The 17,495-nt window shown below is 40.5% G+C and overlaps 1 protein-coding gene across 5 annotated transcripts in view; it reads left to right on the top strand.

Annotated features, from left to right (window-relative positions):
- The window catches only part of LOC139758516 (uncharacterized), a 105,078-nt gene extending 89,745 nt beyond the window's left edge, over positions 1–15,333 (top strand). For all 5 annotated transcript variants that reach the window (XM_071680047.1, XM_071680063.1, XM_071680040.1 and 2 more), the window contains exon 9: positions 11,961–15,333. In XM_071680047.1, coding sequence (XP_071536148.1) covers positions 11,961–13,099 — 1,139 coding nt within the window. In that variant the 3' untranslated portion in view covers positions 13,100–15,333. The remainder of the gene's footprint in view (positions 1–11,960) is intronic.
- Positions 15,334–17,495: the final 2,162 nt, after the last annotated feature.

The following is a 17,495-nucleotide window of genomic DNA, read 5'->3' as shown; positions in this document are numbered from 1 at the left end:
TAAAGATGGGGATCTGTGCGTAGATGTTGCTGAAGAATGAGTTTGGGTCAAGCTTTTTTTATTTCTGCTTGGGTGGTTTGTGGTTAGTTCTAGGGTGGGAGGGGTCTAATATTGCTGTTGCAAAGAATTGAGTGCCAAGCATGTTGAGGTGGGACTGCAATGGGAGGATCTGTGTTTCACTGTGAAGGTGCTGAGTGTTTGTCGTGGCAAGACAGCCTGTGTTGTTCTGAGTGCACACTTTTATGTGGTTGGTATCCCACACCATATATATTCGTAGCACCTTCCTCAGAGCATCTTTATCGTCACTATCACATACTTCTTCTAGATCCATGAATTCCACTTGCAAATTCGTCTGTTTTTCTTGATATTTTTCACAGTCATCGAATCAAACACATGATCCGCACATCCTCTGCCACTCATGAAACCACATTGTTCTTCCCTAATGTGATGTTCTGTGCATGCCACTACCTCAGTCACTACTATTTTTTGTAACTTACCAGGTACATTCAACAAAATTATACCTCTGTAATTTGAACACTCATCTTTGTCCCCCTTGCCTTTATACAGGCATTCCACCAATCCTCACATACTTCACCATGATCCATACACACATTGAAAATCCTAACTAACCAGTCATCAACACAGTCACTTTTCTTAAGAAATTCAACTGCAATACCATTTTACCTCAGCTGCCTTACCACATTTCATTTTTTGCAAAGCTATCACCAACTCTTCTATTTTCACTAAACTACTTACAGTGACTCACTTTGCATGCCTCCCCATCCCAAACATCCTACATCTACCATAGTATCATCAGACACATTCAGCAATCCTTCAAAATACTCACTTCACCTCATCTCTGCCTGTTACTACTTCCCCATTTCCCCCCTACATTGATGTTCCAATTTGTTTTGTTATTTTTCTTCTTTTAGCCTCCCTTCTAAATATTTTCTTATGATCCCTGAAGTTTGCTGGTACTCACTCATCCCACCTCTCATTTGCCCTCTTTTTCAACCGTTACACCTCCCTCTTAACCTCTTGCAGCTTTCTTTTGTACATCTCCCAGTCTCACTCTTTCCATGTAAGTACTGCCCATACACTTTTCTTGTGTCTTTCACTAGCAAATTTATTTCTTCATCCCAATACACTTTTTCTGGCCTGCCCATCTCCCACAAACCAAACACTTTACTCACACATTCCAGCACTTCTTCCCAAAACACCTCCCATTCCTGACCCACTCCCCCCATAACATCATTCCCTCTCATCTTTTGCTATTCTAAATTCATTCTCTCTTGGTATCTCTTTACACAAGCCTCCTCTCCAAACTCACTTACCCTTACCACCCTCATTTTGCCCGCATCATTCCCTCTTTCTCAAAGCCTCATCTCTGCCAGACATTGGTTAGATGTCTCACAAGCTGCCACTCCAAGCACATTCATATCCAGAAGTCTCCCTTTTGCATGCTTATCATTTAGTATGTACTTCATAAAAGTGCTCTTACTATCTTTCCTACTCCGTGTGTACTTGGTACGTTCCCCTTTTTATAATATCCAGATATTCCCAATTACAATTCCTTTTTCAGCATGGAACTCCACAAGCTCTTCACCATATCCATTTATAGCACTGAATTCCCCATTCCCCCGAATATATCCTCAGCTGCCACATTACTCACTTTTGCATGCAAATCACCCATCTGTAATATCTAATCTCTCTTATCAAAACTGCTGACACACTCACTCAGCTGCTCCCAATTCACTTGCTAATAATCCTCATTATGGACTGGTGCATAATCACCAGCCTATCATTATCCATTTACATTATTACCCTCATTAATGTGAAGCTCACTTTCTTGCACTCGTTCATATTCCCATAACTTTAGCAGAAGTGCTACGCATATCCTTAGCTCTCACCCTCACACTAACCCTTGATTTTCCCAAACCATTCTTCCTACTTATCCTTGAGCTTTGTTTTTCTCAGAACCAGAACAGCCAAGTTCCTTTTCTCAAACATACTGCTCATCTCTTCCTCTGATCATGATTTACATTCAAACACATTCAGACTCTCCAGCCTGAGCCTTCGAGTAGGATGAGCACTCATAGCTTGGCTCCTGTTCCATCTTTCAGAAATGAAAATCCATGAGTCCTCCACTCCTGCACTTCTTACTTTCATGTGTAATGCACCAAAACCACATCTCCCTATCCACATCCAGACCCCACAAACCTTTCCATGGTTTACCTCGGACGTTTTACATGCCCTGGTTCGGTCCATTGATAGGACATCAACCCCAGTATACCATATCATTCCAGTTCACTCTATTCCTTGCATGCATCTCACCCTCTTGCATGTTCAAGCCCCGATCTCGCAATGATTTTTTTTCTCCATCCTTCCACCTCCAGTATGGTCTGCTTCTCCTTGTTCCCTCCACATCTGACACACATATCCTCTTTGTCAACCTTTCCTCACTCATTTTCTCCATATGTCCAAACCATTTCAACATACCCTCCTCTGCTCTTTCTACCACACTCTTTACCACACATCTCTCTTGCCCTTTCAGTACTTAATCAGACCACCTCACATCACATATTGTCATCAAACATTTCATTTCCAACACGTCCACCCTTCTCTGTACAACCCTACCTATAGCCCATGCCTCGCAATCATATAATATTTTTGGAATTACTATTCCTTCAAACATACCCATTTTGCTGTCCGATATAACGTTCTCTCCTTCCACACATTCTTCATCGCTCCCAGAACCTTCACCCCCTCCCCCACCCTGTGACTCACTTCCACTTCCATGGTTCCATTCATTGCTAAGTCCACTTCCAGATGTCTAAAAACTTCACTTCCTCCAATTTTTCTCCATTCATACTTACATTCCAGTTGATTTGTCCCTCAACCCTGCTGACCCTAATAACCATGCTTTTATTTACATTTACTCTCAACTTTCTCCTTTCACACATTTTTCCTAACTCAGTCCCCAACTTCTGCAGTTTCTGACTTGAATCAGCCACCAGTGCAGTATCATAAGCAAACAACAACTGACTCATTTACTAGGTATTCCCACGTATTCCCTGCATGTCATAGAAGGTAACTAAAAGGGGTAGGAGTGGGTAGCAGGAAATCCTTCCCTCTAGTTTTACTTTTTGAAAAGGAGGAACAGAGAAGGTGCCCAAGTGAAGAATTTTCCCTCAAAGACTAAATCTTTTGTTCCTTATACTACTTTACTTTCATGGGAAATAGCAAGTACGATGCTATTTCCTGTGAGGTGGAGTAGCACCAGGAATGGATGAAGGCAAGCAAGTATAAATATGCACATGTATATGTGTATATGTCTGTGTATGTATATGTATTGATATGTATATGTATAAGAATATATGGTGTGGGGCAAGTTGTTAGAAGCAGTGAAAAGTTTTTATCGAGGATGTAAGGCATGTGTACGTGTAGGAAGAGAGGAAAGTGATTGGTTCTCAGTGAATGCAGGTTTGCGGCAGGGGTGTGTGATGTCTCCATGGTTGTTTAATTTGTTTATGGATGGGGTTGTTAGGGAGGTGAATGCAAGAGTTTTGGAAAGAGGGGCAAGTATGCAGTGTGTTGTGGATGAGAGAGCTTGGGAAGTGAGTCAGTTGTTGTACACTGATGATACAGCGCTGGTGGCTGATTCATGTGAGAAACTGCAGAAGCTGGTGACTGAGTTTGGTAAAGTGTGTGAAAGAAGAAAGTTAAGAGTAAATGTGAATAAGAGCAAGGTTATTAGGTACAGTAGGGTTGAGGGTCAAGTCAATTGGGAGGTAAGTTTGAATGGAGAAAAACTGGAGGAAGTAAAGTGTTTTCGATATCTGGGAGTGGATCTGGCAGTGGATGGAACCATGGAAGTGGAAGTGAATCATAGGGTGGGGGAAGGGGCGAAAATCCTGGGATCCTTGAAGAATGTTTGGAAGTCGAGAACATTATCTCGGAAAGCAAAAATGGGTATGTTTGAAGGAATAGTGGTTCCAACAATGTTGTATGGTTGCTAGGTGTGGGCTATGGATAGAGTTGTGCGGAGGATGGTGGATGTGCTGGAAATGAGATGTTTGAGGACAATATGTGGTGTGAGGTGGTTTGATCGAGTAAGTATTGTAAGGGTAAGAGAGATGTGTGGAAATAAAAAGAGCGTGGTTAAGAGAGCAGAAGAGGGTGTTTTGAAATGGTTTGGGCACATGGAGAGAATGAGTGAGGAAAGATTGACCAAGAGGATGTATGTGTCGGAGGTGGAGGGAACAAGGAGAAGTGGGAGACCAAATTGGAGGTGGAAAGATGGAGTGAAAAAGATTTTGAGTGATCGGGGCCTGAACATGCAGGAGGGTGAAAGGCAGGCATGGAATAGAGTGAATTGGATCGATGTGGTATACTGGGGTCAACGTGCTGTCAATGGATTGAATCAGGGCATGTGAAACGTCTGGGGTAAACCATGGAAAGTTCTGTGGGGCCTGGATGCGGAAAGGGAGCTGTGGTTTCGGGGATTATTACATGACAGCTAGAGACTGAGTGTGAACGAATGGGGCCTTTGTTGTCTTTTCCTAGCGCTACCTCGCACACATGAGGGGGGAGGGGGATGTTATTCCATGTGTGGAGAGGTGGCGATGGGAATAGATAAAGGCAGACTATGAATTATGTACATGTGTATATATGTATAGGTCTGTGTTTGTATATATATGTGTACATTGAGATTGTGGACGTGTATGTATATACATGTGTATGGGGGTGGGTTGGGCCATTTCTTTCGTCTGTTACCTTGCGCTACCTCGCAAATGCGGGAGACAGCGACAAAGCAAAATAAATAGATTAAAAGAATAATATATATATGTGCTGAGAGGTGCAACTGGAGGGATGTCTGATCATTATCTTGTGGAGGCTAAGGTGAAGATTTGTATGGGTTTTCAGAAAAGAAGAGTGAATGTTGGGGTGAAGAGGGTGGTGAGAGTAAGTGAGCTTGGGAAGGAGACTTGTGTGAGGAAGTACCAGGAGAGACTGAGTACAGAATGGAAAAAGGTGAGAAAATTGGAAGTAAGGGGAGTGGGGGAGGAATGGGATGTATTTAGGGAATCATTGATGGATTGTGCAAAAGATGCTTGTGGCATGAGAAGAGTGGGAGGTGGGTTGATTAGAAAGGGTAGTGAGTGGTGGGATGAAGAAGTAAGATTATTAGTGAAAGAGAAGAGAGAGGCATTTGGACAATTTTTGCAGGGAAAAAATGCAATTGAGTGGGAGATGTATGATAGAAAGAGACAGGTCAAGAGAAAGGTGCAAGAGGTGAAAAAGAGGGCAAATGAGAGTTGGGGTGAGAGAGTATCATTAAATTTTAGGGAGCATAAAAAGATGTTCTGGAAGGAGGTAAATAAAGTGCGTAAGACAAGGGAGCAAATGGGAACTTCAGTGAAGGGCGCAAATGGGGAGGTGATAACAATTAGTGGTGATGTGAGAAAGAGATGGAGTGAGTATTTTGAAGGTTTGTTGAATGTGTTTGATGATAGAGTGGCAGATATAGGGTGTTTTGGTCGAGGTGGTGTGCAAAGTGAGAGGGTTAGGGAAAATGATTTGGTAAACAGAGAAGAGGTAGTAAAAGCTTTGCGGAAGATGAAAGCCGGCAAGGCAGCAGGTTTGGATGGTATTGCTGTGGAATTTATTAAAAAAGGGGGTGACTGTATTATTGACTGGTTGGTAAGGTTATTTAATGTATGTATGACTCATGGTGAGGTGCCTGAGGATTGGCGGAATGCGTGCATAGTGCCATTGTACAAAGGCAAAGGGGATAAGAGTGAGTGCTCAAATTTCAGAGGTATAAGTTTGTTGAGTATTCCTGGTTAATTATATGGGAGGGTATTGATTGAGAGGGTGAAGGCATGTACAGAGCATCAGATTGGGGAAGAGCAGTGTGGTTTCAGAAGTGGTAGAGGATGTGTGGATCAGGTGTTTGCTTTGAAGAATGTATGTGAGAAATGCTTAGAAAAGCAAATGGATTTGTATGTAGCATTTATGGATCTGGAGAAGGCATATGATAGAGTTGATAGAGATGCTCTGTGGAAGGTATTAAGAATATATGGTGTGGGAGGCAAGTTGTTAGAAGCAGTGAAAAGTTTTTATCGAGGATGTAAGGCATGTGTACGTGTAGGAAGAGAGGAAAGTGATTGGTTCTCAGTGAATGTAGGTTTGCGGCAGGGGTGTGTGATGTCCCCATGGTTGTTTAATTTGTTTATGGATGGGGTTGTTAGGGAGGTGAATGCAAGAGTTTTGGAAAGAGGGGCAACTATGAAGTCTGTTGTGGATGAGAGAGCTTGGGAAGTGAGTCAGTTGTTGTTCGCTGATGATACAGCACTGGTGGCTGATTCATGTGAGAAACTGCAGAAGCTGGTGACTGAGTTTGGTAAAGTGTGTGAAAGAAGAAAGTTAAGAGTAAATGTGAATAAGAGCAAGGTTATTAGGTACAGTAGGGTTGAGGGTCAAGTCAATTGGGAGGTAAGTTTGAATGGAGAAAAACTGGAGGAAGTAAAGTGTTTTAGATATCTGGGAGTGGATCTGGCAGCGGATGGAACCATGGAAGCGGAAGTGGATCATAGGGTGGGGGAGGGGGCGAAAATTCTGGGAGCCTTGAAGAATGTGTGGAAGTCGAGAACATTATCTTGGAAAGCAAAAATGGGTATGTTTGAAGGAATAGTGGTTCCAACAATTTTGTATGGTTGCGAGGCGTGGGCTATGGATAGAGTTGTGCGCAGGAGGGTGGATGTGCTGGAAATGAGATGTTTGAGGACAATGTGTGGTGTGAGGTGGTTTGATCGAGTAAGTTACGTAAGGGTAAGAGAGATGTGTGGAAATAAAAAGAGCATGGTTGAGAGAGCAGAAGAGGGTGTTTTGAAATGGTTTGGGCACATGGAGAGAATGAGTGAGGAAAGTTTGACCAAGAGGATATATGTGTCAGAGGTGGAGGGAACGAGGAGAAGAGGGAGACCAAATTGGAGGTGGAAAGATGGAGTGAAAAAGATTTTGTGTGATCGGGGCCTGAACATGCAGAAGGGTGAAAGGAGGGCAAGGAATAGAGTGAATTGGATCAATGTGGTATACTGGGGTTGACGTGCTGTCAGTGGATTGAATCAGGGCATGTGAAGGGTCTGGGGTAAACCATGGAAAGCTGTGTAGGTATGTATATTTGCGTGTGTGGACGTGTATGTATATACATGTGTATGGGGGTGGGTTGGGCCATTTCTTTCGTCTGTTTCCTTGCGCTACTTCGCAAACGCGGGAGACAGCGACAAAGCAAAAAAAAAAATATATATATATATATATATATATATATATATATATATATATATATATATATATATATATATATATATTCCTATGAGTTCACAGGGAAAATGAAACACGATAAGTTCCCAAATGCACTTTTGTGTAATAATCACATAATCAGGGGAGATGCAAGACAGAAATATAAGTCAGTTGATATACATCATATTTTTTTTTCTATTATTATACTTTGTTGCTGTCTCCCGCGTTACCGAGGTAGCGCAAGGAAACAGACGAAAGAATGGCCCAATCCACCCACATACACATGTATATACATACACGTCCACACATGCACATACACATTCCTATACATTTCAACATATACATACATACTGACATACACATATATACACGTGCACACAATTCATACTTGCTACCTCTATTCATTCCCGTCGCCACCCCGCCACACATGAAATGACAACCCCTTCCCCCCGCATGCACACGAGGTAGTGCTAGGAAAAGACAGCAAAGGCCGCATTCGTTCACACTCAGTCTCTAGCTGTCATGTATATGAATGTATGTATGTATGTGAGAAATGCTTAGAAAAACAGATGGATTTGTATGTAGCATTTATGGATCTGGAGAAGGCATATGATAGAGTTGATAGAAATACTTTGTGGAAGGTATTAAGAGTATTCAGTGTGGGATGTAAATTGCTAGAAGCAGTGAAAAGTTTTTATCAAGGATGTAAAGCATGTGTACGAGTAGGAAGAGAGGAAAGTGATTGGTTCTCAGTGAATGTTGGTTTGTGGCAGGGGTGCGTGATGGCTCCATGGTTGTTTAATATGTTTATGGATGGGGTTGTTGGGGACATAAATGCATGAGTTTTGGAGAGAGGAACAAGTATGCAGTCTGTTGTGGATGAGAGGGCTTGGGAAGAGAGTTGGTTGTTGTTTGCTGAAGATACAGTGCTGGTGGCTGATTCAGATGAGAAAACTGCAGAAGTTGGTGACCGAGTTTGGCAAAGTGTGTGAAAAAAGAAAGCTGAGAGTAAATGTGAATAAGAGCACAGTTATTATATATTATAGAGAGAGAGAGAGAGAGAGAGAGAGAGATGGGTGATTTGAATGCAAAGGTGAGTAATGTGGCAGTTGAGGGAATAATTGATATACATGGGGTGTTCAGTGTTATAAATGGAAATGGTGAAGAGCTGGTAGATATATGTGCTGAAAAAGGACTGGTGATTGGGAATACCTGGTTTAAAAAGCGAGATATACATAAGTATACGTATGTAAGTAGGAGAGATGGCCAGAAAGCATTATTGGATTAAGTGTTAATTGACAGGCGCACGAAAGAGAGACTTTTGGATGTTAATGTGCTGAGAGGTGCAAATGGAGGGATGTCTGATCATTATCTTGTGGAGGCGAAGGTGAAGATTTGTATGGGTTTTCAGAAAAGAAGAGAGAATGTTGGGGTGAAGAGGGTGGTGAGAGTAAGTGAGCTGAGGAAGGAGACTTGTGTGAGGAAGTACCAGGAGAGACTGAGTACAGAATGGAAAAAGGTGAGAACAAAGGAGATAAGGGGAGTGGGGGAGGAATGGGATGTATTTAGGGAAGCAGTGATGGCTTGCACAAAAGATGCTTGTGGCATGAGAAGCGTGGGAGGTGGGTTGATTAGAAAGGGTAGTGAGTGGTGGGATGAAGAAGTAAGATTATTAGTGAAAGAGAAGAGCGAGGCATTTGGAAGATTTTTGCAGGGAAAAAATGCAAATGAGTGGGAGATGTATAAAAGAAAGAGACAGGAGGTCAAGAGAAAGGTGCAAGAGGTGAAAAAGAGGGCAAATGAGAGTTAGGGTGAGAGAGTATCATTAAATTTTAGGAAGAATAAAAAGATGTTCTGGAAGGAGGTAAATAAAGTGCGTAAGACAAGGCAGCAAATGGGAACTTCAGTGAAGGGGGCTAATGGGGAGGTGATAACAAGTAGTGGTGATGTGAGAAGGAGATGGAGTGAGTATTTTGAAGGTATGGAGTGAGTATTTTGAAGGTTTGTTAAATGTGTTTGATGATAGAGTGACAGATATAGGGTGCTTTGGTCAAGGTGGTGTGCAAAGTGAGAGGGTTAGGGAAAATGATTTGGTAAACAGAGAAGAGGTAGTAAAAGCTTTGCAGAAGATGAAAGCCGGCAAGGATGGTATTGTAGTGGAATTTATTAAAAAAGGGGGGTGACTGTATTGTTGACTTGTTGGTAAGGTTATTTAATGTATGTATGACTCATGGTGAGGTGCCTGAGGATTGGCTGAATGCATGCATAGTGCCATTGTACAAAGGCAAAGGGGATAAGAGTGAGCGCTCAAATTACAGAGGTATAAGTTTGTTGAGTATTCCTGGTAAATTATATGGGAGGGTAATGATTGAGAAGGTGAAGGCATATGCAGAGCATCAGATTGGGAAAGAGCAGTGTGGTTTCAGAAGTGGTAGAGAATGTGTGGATCAGGTGTTTGCTTTGAAGAATGTATGTGAGAAATACTTAGAAAAGCAAATGGATTTGTATGTAGCATTTATGGATCTGGAGAAGGCATATGATAGAGTTGATAGGGATGCTCTGTGGAAGATGATAGAGTTGATAGGGATGCTCTGTGGAAGATACTAAGAATATATGGTGTGGGAGGCAAGTTGTTAGAAGCAGTGAAAAGTTTTTATCGAGGATGTAAGGCATGTGTACGTGTAGGAAGAGAGGAAAGTGATTGGCTCTCAGTGAATGTAGGTTTGCGGAAGGGGTGTGTGATGTCTCCATGATTGTTTAATTTGTTTATGGATGGGGTTGTTAGGGAGGTGAATGCAAGAGTTTTGGAAAGAGGGGCAACTATGAAGTCTGTTGTGGATGAGAGAGCTTGGGAAGTGAGTCAGTTGTTGTTCGCTGATGATACAGCACTGGTGGCTGATTCATGTGAGAAACTGCAGAAGCTGGTGACTGAGTTTGGTAAAGTGTGTGAAAGAAGAAAGTTAAGAGTAAATGTGAATAAGAGCAAGGTTATTAGGTACAGTAGGGTTGAGGGTCAAGTCAATTGGGAGGTAAGTTTGAATGGAGAAAAACTGGAGGAAGTAAAGTGTTTTAGATATCTGGGAGTGGATCTGGCAGCGGATGGAACCATGGAAGTGGAAGTGAATCATAGGGTGGGGGAGGGGGCGAAAATCCTGGGAGCCTTGAAGAATGTTTGGAAGTCGAGAACATTATCTCAGAAAGCAAAAATGGCTATGTTTGAAGGAATAGTGGTTCCAACAATGTTGTATGGTTGTGAGGCGTGGGCTATGGATAGAGTTGTGCGCAGGAGGGTGGATGTGCTGGAAATGAGATGTTTGAGGACAATATGTGGTGTGAGGTGGTTTGATCGAGTAAATATTGTAAGGGTAAGAGAGATGTGTGGAGATAAAAAGAGCGTGGTTGAGAGAGCAGAAGAGGGTGTTTTGAAATGGTTTGGGCACATGGAGAGAATGAGTGAGGAAAGATTGACCAAGAGGATATATGTGTCGGAGGTGGAGGGAACAAGGAGAAGTGGGAGACCAAATTGGAGGTGGAAAGATGGAGTGAAAAAGATTTTGAGTGATCGGGGCCTGAACATGCAGGAGGGTGAAAGACGGGCAAGGAATAGAGTGAATTGGATCGATGTGGTATACCGGGGTCGACGTGCTGTCAATGGATTGAATCAGGGCATGTGAAGCGTCTGGGGTAAACCATGGAAAGTTCTGTGGGGCCTGGATCTGGAAAGGGAGCTGTGGTTTCAGGCATTATTGCATAACAGCTAGAGACTGAGTTTGAACAAATGGGGCCTTTGTTGTCTTTTCCTAGCGCTACCTCACACACATGAGGGGGGAGGGGGATGTTATTCCATGTGTGGCGAGGTGGCGATGGGAATGAATAAAGGCAGACAGTGTGAATTGTGTGCATGGGTATATATGTATGTGTCTGTGTGTGTATATATATGTATACATTGAGATGTATAGGTATGTATATTTGCGTGTGTGGACGTGTATGTATATACATTGTGTATGGGGGTGGGTTGGGCCATTTCTTTCGTCTGTTTCCTTGCGCTACCTCGCAAACGCGGGAGACAGCGACAAAGCAAAAAAAAAAATATATATATATATATATATATATATATATATATATATATATATATATATATATATATATATATATATATATATGGATGAAGGCAGCAAGTATAAACACGTACATGTGTATATATTCATATGGTTGTGTATGTATATATATGTATACATTTAAATGTATATGTATGTATATATGCATGTGTGGGCATTTATGTTTATACATTTGTATGTGGGTGGGTTGGGCCATTCATTGTCTGTTTCCTTGCGCTACCTCACTAACAAGGGAGACAGTGGTTAATTATAATAAATAAATGAAATAAAAATGAATATATATGATTTTTTATAATTCAAGTTTATTTTAGTCTTACTGAACACCAAACTTTGATTATTCAGTGCTCAAGAGTGCACTATATTTGAGAGAAATTCACTTTAGTTAATTTCAATATACGCTTATATAGAGGAGTCAAAGCAGTAATTTCATTCTTTACTGCTCTGCAAAAAGGATTGAATTTGTTCATAACCAATCAAATGTATGCAATCATCTTTTTTTTTTGTGATGTACCATATGTTTGCTCCTTTTACCTGTAGATCGTGAACCAGTACCAACTCACCTTGCTCTCGCCTGGACAAAGTCAACCATTGAAGAAGAGGAGTTGCTCATGAAGAACATTGAAGATTTACGTTTGAAAGTGTCAGACAAGATTCCTGTGCCAGTCACTAAACTTCCTACAGAACCAGCGGTTAATGGTGCAATTATTACGCCATCTGAAAAGGAAGTCCAGCCGGAAGAAACTTCTGTTGAACCAGTTGCTGCTGCAGAACCCAAAGAAGAGGTACCAGTTGCAGTTGAAACTTCTGCAACTGAACCTATTGAGGAGGAAATACCTGTACGTAAGGAGTCCATTCCTGATGAACCTGTCACTCAAGAAGAAGTTGAATCTGAACCGGAACCTGAACCTGAACCTGAACCTGAAGTGGAGGAAATACCTGCTGCCAAATCATCTTTGCCTAAGAGGTCTTCTTTGGATGAGTCCTATGTCACGAAACCTGTGGAGGAAGAAGTAGTGCCTGTAAAATCTACTGTAGTCAGTGCTTCCATTCCTACAAAATCTGTCATTCATGCAGAACCTGAAGAGGAAGAAACAATTACTGTCAAGTCAAAGGGATCCATTGTTGTTGAAGCAGAAAGTGTTTCAGAGCCTGAAGAAGAGGAAGAGGTTGAAAGCGAACCCCAAGTAGCTGAAACACGCATCTATACCAGGCCTGCTGCTCCCAAGGAACCAAAAGTGGAGGAATTGGTTTCTGTTCAGTCCCCTTCACGTGATGAGTATATTTCTCCAGTAAAACCAAAAATGGAGGAGGTGATTGCTACTCACACACCTGCATCTACCTTTGTACCCAAACAAGAAGAGCCAGTCATCCCTAAGCCCACTAGTCATGAGACTAAGCCTGCCCGAGTTCATGAATATACTGCAAAGGATTTGCATGTCTCATCTGATTCCAAGTCTACCGATGTGCCCAAAACTGATGAAGTAAGGATGTCTTATACTGAAGTTCATCCACCAGCAGCAGCTGTAAGCGAAAAACCACGTGGTAAGAAAGGTGGCCGTAAACCAGTTCACTCTCCTCCAGCTGACCAGTATTACAATGAAGAGACAAAGCCTGCTAAATCTGCAAGTATGTCTAGTCCCGCTGTTGATTCCAAGAGTGACACTTTCCTCCGTTGACTTGACTGAGGATATTCCTACCTTAAGAAGCAGTACTCCTCACCTGACTGAGAGATCAATGTGCATTGGAGCAGAAAATGTAACTAGAGCCATTATAATCATAAAACAATCATATACATCTAAAGTTAAATCTGCTCCATCCATTAATGTACTTCAGGTGGAAGCTCCTCTAGCATCTTGATCTTCTGAATTTGAGCTGCATTACTGTACTTGAGTACACATTTGCATCTACATACCATTTAGCAGTCCTGAGTTATGGAAGATATGCTGTTCTTACTTGCATAACTGCATTCAGTTAACAGTATTGCTCCTCACCGATCGTTGATGTATAAATCATATTTATTGTATGAATGGGATGATAATCTGAACAGATGCAATTTTATATTCAGCCGATCTATTCAAATGCATTTTATACCAGATAAAGTCATTAAAGGTAACTGAGTGTGTTTTTCAACATTACTGTATAGATTTCACTCTTCCTGCCATTTCTGAAACTTTGCTTGTGTCACCTTTACTACTGCCATGAGTATCCACTTACACCTCAATATTAAACTATCTGGGGCTTTTATCAGACATCTGATTTAGCCAGAAATTAAATGCAAGTGCTTAATAAGTGGATCTATGAATGACACCCATTTTGTACCTCACAATACTTTCAAGAAAATCTTATAATCTCTTGTTCTTTTGTTATAGTTATTATGGTAAAGAATGTTTCTTTCATTGAATGCAACTTCATACTGGACAGAAAAATATATGATTTTGATTAACTATTTCTGTTTATCAAACTAAGACATTATATTGTGACAAATGCAGTTGATTTTCAAAAGAAATTTACAGTCAAAAGAAGGCATAGACAGAAGCCCCATAATTTATCTTCAGGAACAAAATTAACTTGGGGTAAGTGTTCCTTAACAGAGAGATTTGCCATGTCATTTGACTATCTAATGAAGTTAAAAACTGAACCTGATTTGTTAAAAAGATCCAGTGAATACAGGTAATTAGGTGTTGAGCTATTTCCCAACAGATAGTACAGGATAAGAATAGTAGGCTTGCTCTCCTTTCTTCGGTGGAAACACCAGATTGCCCCCTCTTTATCTGTTATCTAGCCAATATCTGAAGTACCTAACTCATCTTAACAATCAGGTTTATAGTCATTTGATTTCTTAAGTCAGTCATATCTTATTTATTTTGTATATTTACCATCTTTAACAAATCCAGTCACAATGCACTTATCAACTCTTGTTTTGATTTGTAGCTAGAAGACAGTCCTGATCTTCCTTAGATTCATTCTTAGTACTACTGTCGTTAAGAGTTACCAGGTCACACACAGGCTGATGATGAAAGATTTCCTTTGTCTGGGCATAGTAGATGTGTTGCTGAGAGATTTGCATGTACAGTCTTACCTGTTACTCATCCCTTCAGATTCCCTTTCTAGTTTTGCTGCTGCCAAAGTACCAAACCATAAACAGAAGTTTTGTCTATGGAAGGTAAGATTTTCATTAATCTGCCATTATCATGTAGAGAAATATATTAGTGTGGTATAATTCATAATGGAACATTTTATAGTCAGAGAGATCAAATAGTATTCACATGTCTTGATGAGTAGATCATTTGTGTAGCTTTGAGAGGTGAAACACATCTAATGTTCTTAAGTCAGTTGGTAATGTATCTGTAATATTTTTCATAGACATATAACCCTATACTGATATAAATCTTTCTGTGATTGTTGGGTTGTGCTACATGTTTACGATATCTTGACTTTTAGAATAGAAACAGTGGCAGCAAATATCTGTTAGAACTTCTTTCAGACATCTTGACCTTAATCAACGTATCAATCATTGGAAAGGAATGATTAGCCAGAAACTGCAAGAGCTAAGATCTGTACCACAGATGTTCAGGTTCATGGTACCACTTCATGCTGTTAAATGACCCATTACTGTATTTCATTTTGCCATATCTGACTAGTCTTTGTGCTTATTAGATTCTATGAAAATTTTTAGTTTTGTGAAGTCATTATTATTGGTAGGATTTTCTTAAGTTACTGTAGAAATCATGGAGTCTTTAGGTGTCTTTTAGGCACATCATCTTTCATTCTTGTGTCTCCCAAAGTAATGTGTATGTATCCTTTAGGAAAGTTGTGCCATTTTAGAAAATGTTTGATATACCTGTATTGAAACTTGAAAAAGTTGTACTTATGCATGTTAGCTTATAAATAAAATACCGACATTTGAATACTCTTTGTGTCTGAATTTTGTAACCTTTCCTACACTGTCAATTAAAAGCTTTCAGTATATCTTTTAACCATAACTATTACTGCAAAGTAGGTCGGACGATTAATATTTGACCTGAATTAAGGTTGGCAGCCATTTTCAAAATGATCTCCTATGCTAAGTTTATCTTTTGTGCTTTATATTTGATTATAAAGGAAAACACTGAATGATTAAGCGTGTCATCATGAATCACTATGTTTATGATGTGAAATGAATGTCATCCATTTGCAATGTGTAAAGTACTCATGGTTTTTGAGTGCTTAGCTAATTCATCATATAGATAGATGTGTAATGGTTTCAAGCATATATTGATATCAAATGGATGTAAAGGAAAGAATCAGGAGAACAGTGAATCACAACATACATCAAAAAGTTTTCACAAAAATACTGTTTGTATGAATCTGAGGTACTTTGTAAAATTCATTAGTTTATTTTCTGAGATGCTTTTAGACAAAGCACATAGAACGTTCTTGTACAAAGGAATCTATGTGTGGAATATTTGTAAAAATCTGATTTCTTTACCATACTTTACATGCCATGATGACCAAGTAAATCAAATATCACACTTTTTTTTTATTTATTGAGTAACCTACATGGGACAGCTAAAACCTGCCCAAATGGCAACCACAGGTGAAAGGAAAATTGAGGATGACCAAGAGAATGAAAAATTTTACTAAAGATGCTAATGACTCCTAACTCATTGACTGTGGCTACTCTAGATATTTAGTGTACCCTCAGGGTGGCAATTTTCAATAAACCTGAAAAGATTCTATTAGCGTTTTTCTTAACATTTGAAAGAGCTTTTTGTTTTTTTAAAAAAAGAACGATTATGTGTATCAGTGCTGTGGTCCAGGAGAGAGAGGAGAATATGCACTCTGCAGGGGGTGAGAGGACATGAGAAGTGATTCGTTTGTATTGGTGGCTGATTTAAGTGGGAAACTACAGAAGTTGGTGACTGAGTTTGGAAGGATGTGTGAAAGAAGGAAGTTGAAAGTAAAGGTTAATAAAAGCAAGTTTATTAGGTTCATTAGGGCAGAGGGACAGGTTAGTTAGGGCTATGACTGAAAGGAGAAAATTTAGAAGTGAAGTGTTTTACATTCTTAGGAGGGGACACGGCAACAATTGGAACCATGGAAAGCAAGTGAGTCACATGGCAGGTAAGGGTTCTCAGAGCATTTAGGAATGTGTGGAAAGAGAGGTCATTATCTAGGAGGGTGAAAGTGGGTATGTTTATAGGTATAGCAGTCCCAACGAAATGATATGAATGAAAGGCAGGGGCTGTAGTTGATGTACAGAGGAGGATGGATGTGTTGGAAACGAAATATTTGAGGACAATTGAGGTGGTATGATTGAGTAAGAAATGGAAGGATAATATGGGTGGAACTAAACAGGAGGCATTGCCCATCCAAATTAGGGCAATACTTATGAATTTAGATAAACACCTGAATGTACTGTCACTTTTTAGTTTTCTTGACAATTTTGAAGCCTTACTGCCTCTGGAAACACTGCACTGGAGTTGCCTTCTGCCAGTGGCCTTTCGAGGGAGAGGCACAAAAGGCTAAGATGTGGCAATGGAGTCTACCAATTATGCTAAGGATTGAAAAAGACGAGCAATGAAGGGTGACGTCGTTGAATGTGAATGGGATGACTTGTGAGAGTAAAAGGAGGGAGCTTATGGAGAGGTTTAAAAGTTTGAGCATGGATGTGCTAGGGATTGGGGAAACCTATATCCATAGGCAGGGTGTGTGGAGTGAAAATGGAAATAATGAATGCAAGTTATGGGAGGACATGGAAGGAGGTGTGATATGGATTGGGGAAGAGGAAAAGAAGGATGTGCAATTCTGCTTTCACCAAGTGTGTGGGAGAGTGTTACAGAGCATGGATTGAATGGATCAAGAATAATTTTTGTGGGTGAAAGGAATGATTGGGATTATGAAGTATGGATGGATATGTGTATATGCGTCTGTGAATATGAAGACTGTACGAGATAAGGATGAAATGAAGCTTTTCTGGAGAAATTTGAATGACTGCATAAACGGCTTTGAGAATGAGAGAAATGTGCTCATATTGGATGGTGTAAATGTGAAAGTGGGATGTGATGAAATTCATGTGATAGTTGGTAAGTG

This window comes from Panulirus ornatus, chromosome 2, assembly GCF_036320965.1.
Source record: "Panulirus ornatus isolate Po-2019 chromosome 2, ASM3632096v1, whole genome shotgun sequence".
Taxonomy (NCBI): domain Eukaryota; kingdom Metazoa; phylum Arthropoda; class Malacostraca; order Decapoda; family Palinuridae; genus Panulirus; species Panulirus ornatus.
Note: the sequence above shows the minus strand (reverse complement) of the source record. Positions and strands in the feature narration are given on the sequence as shown.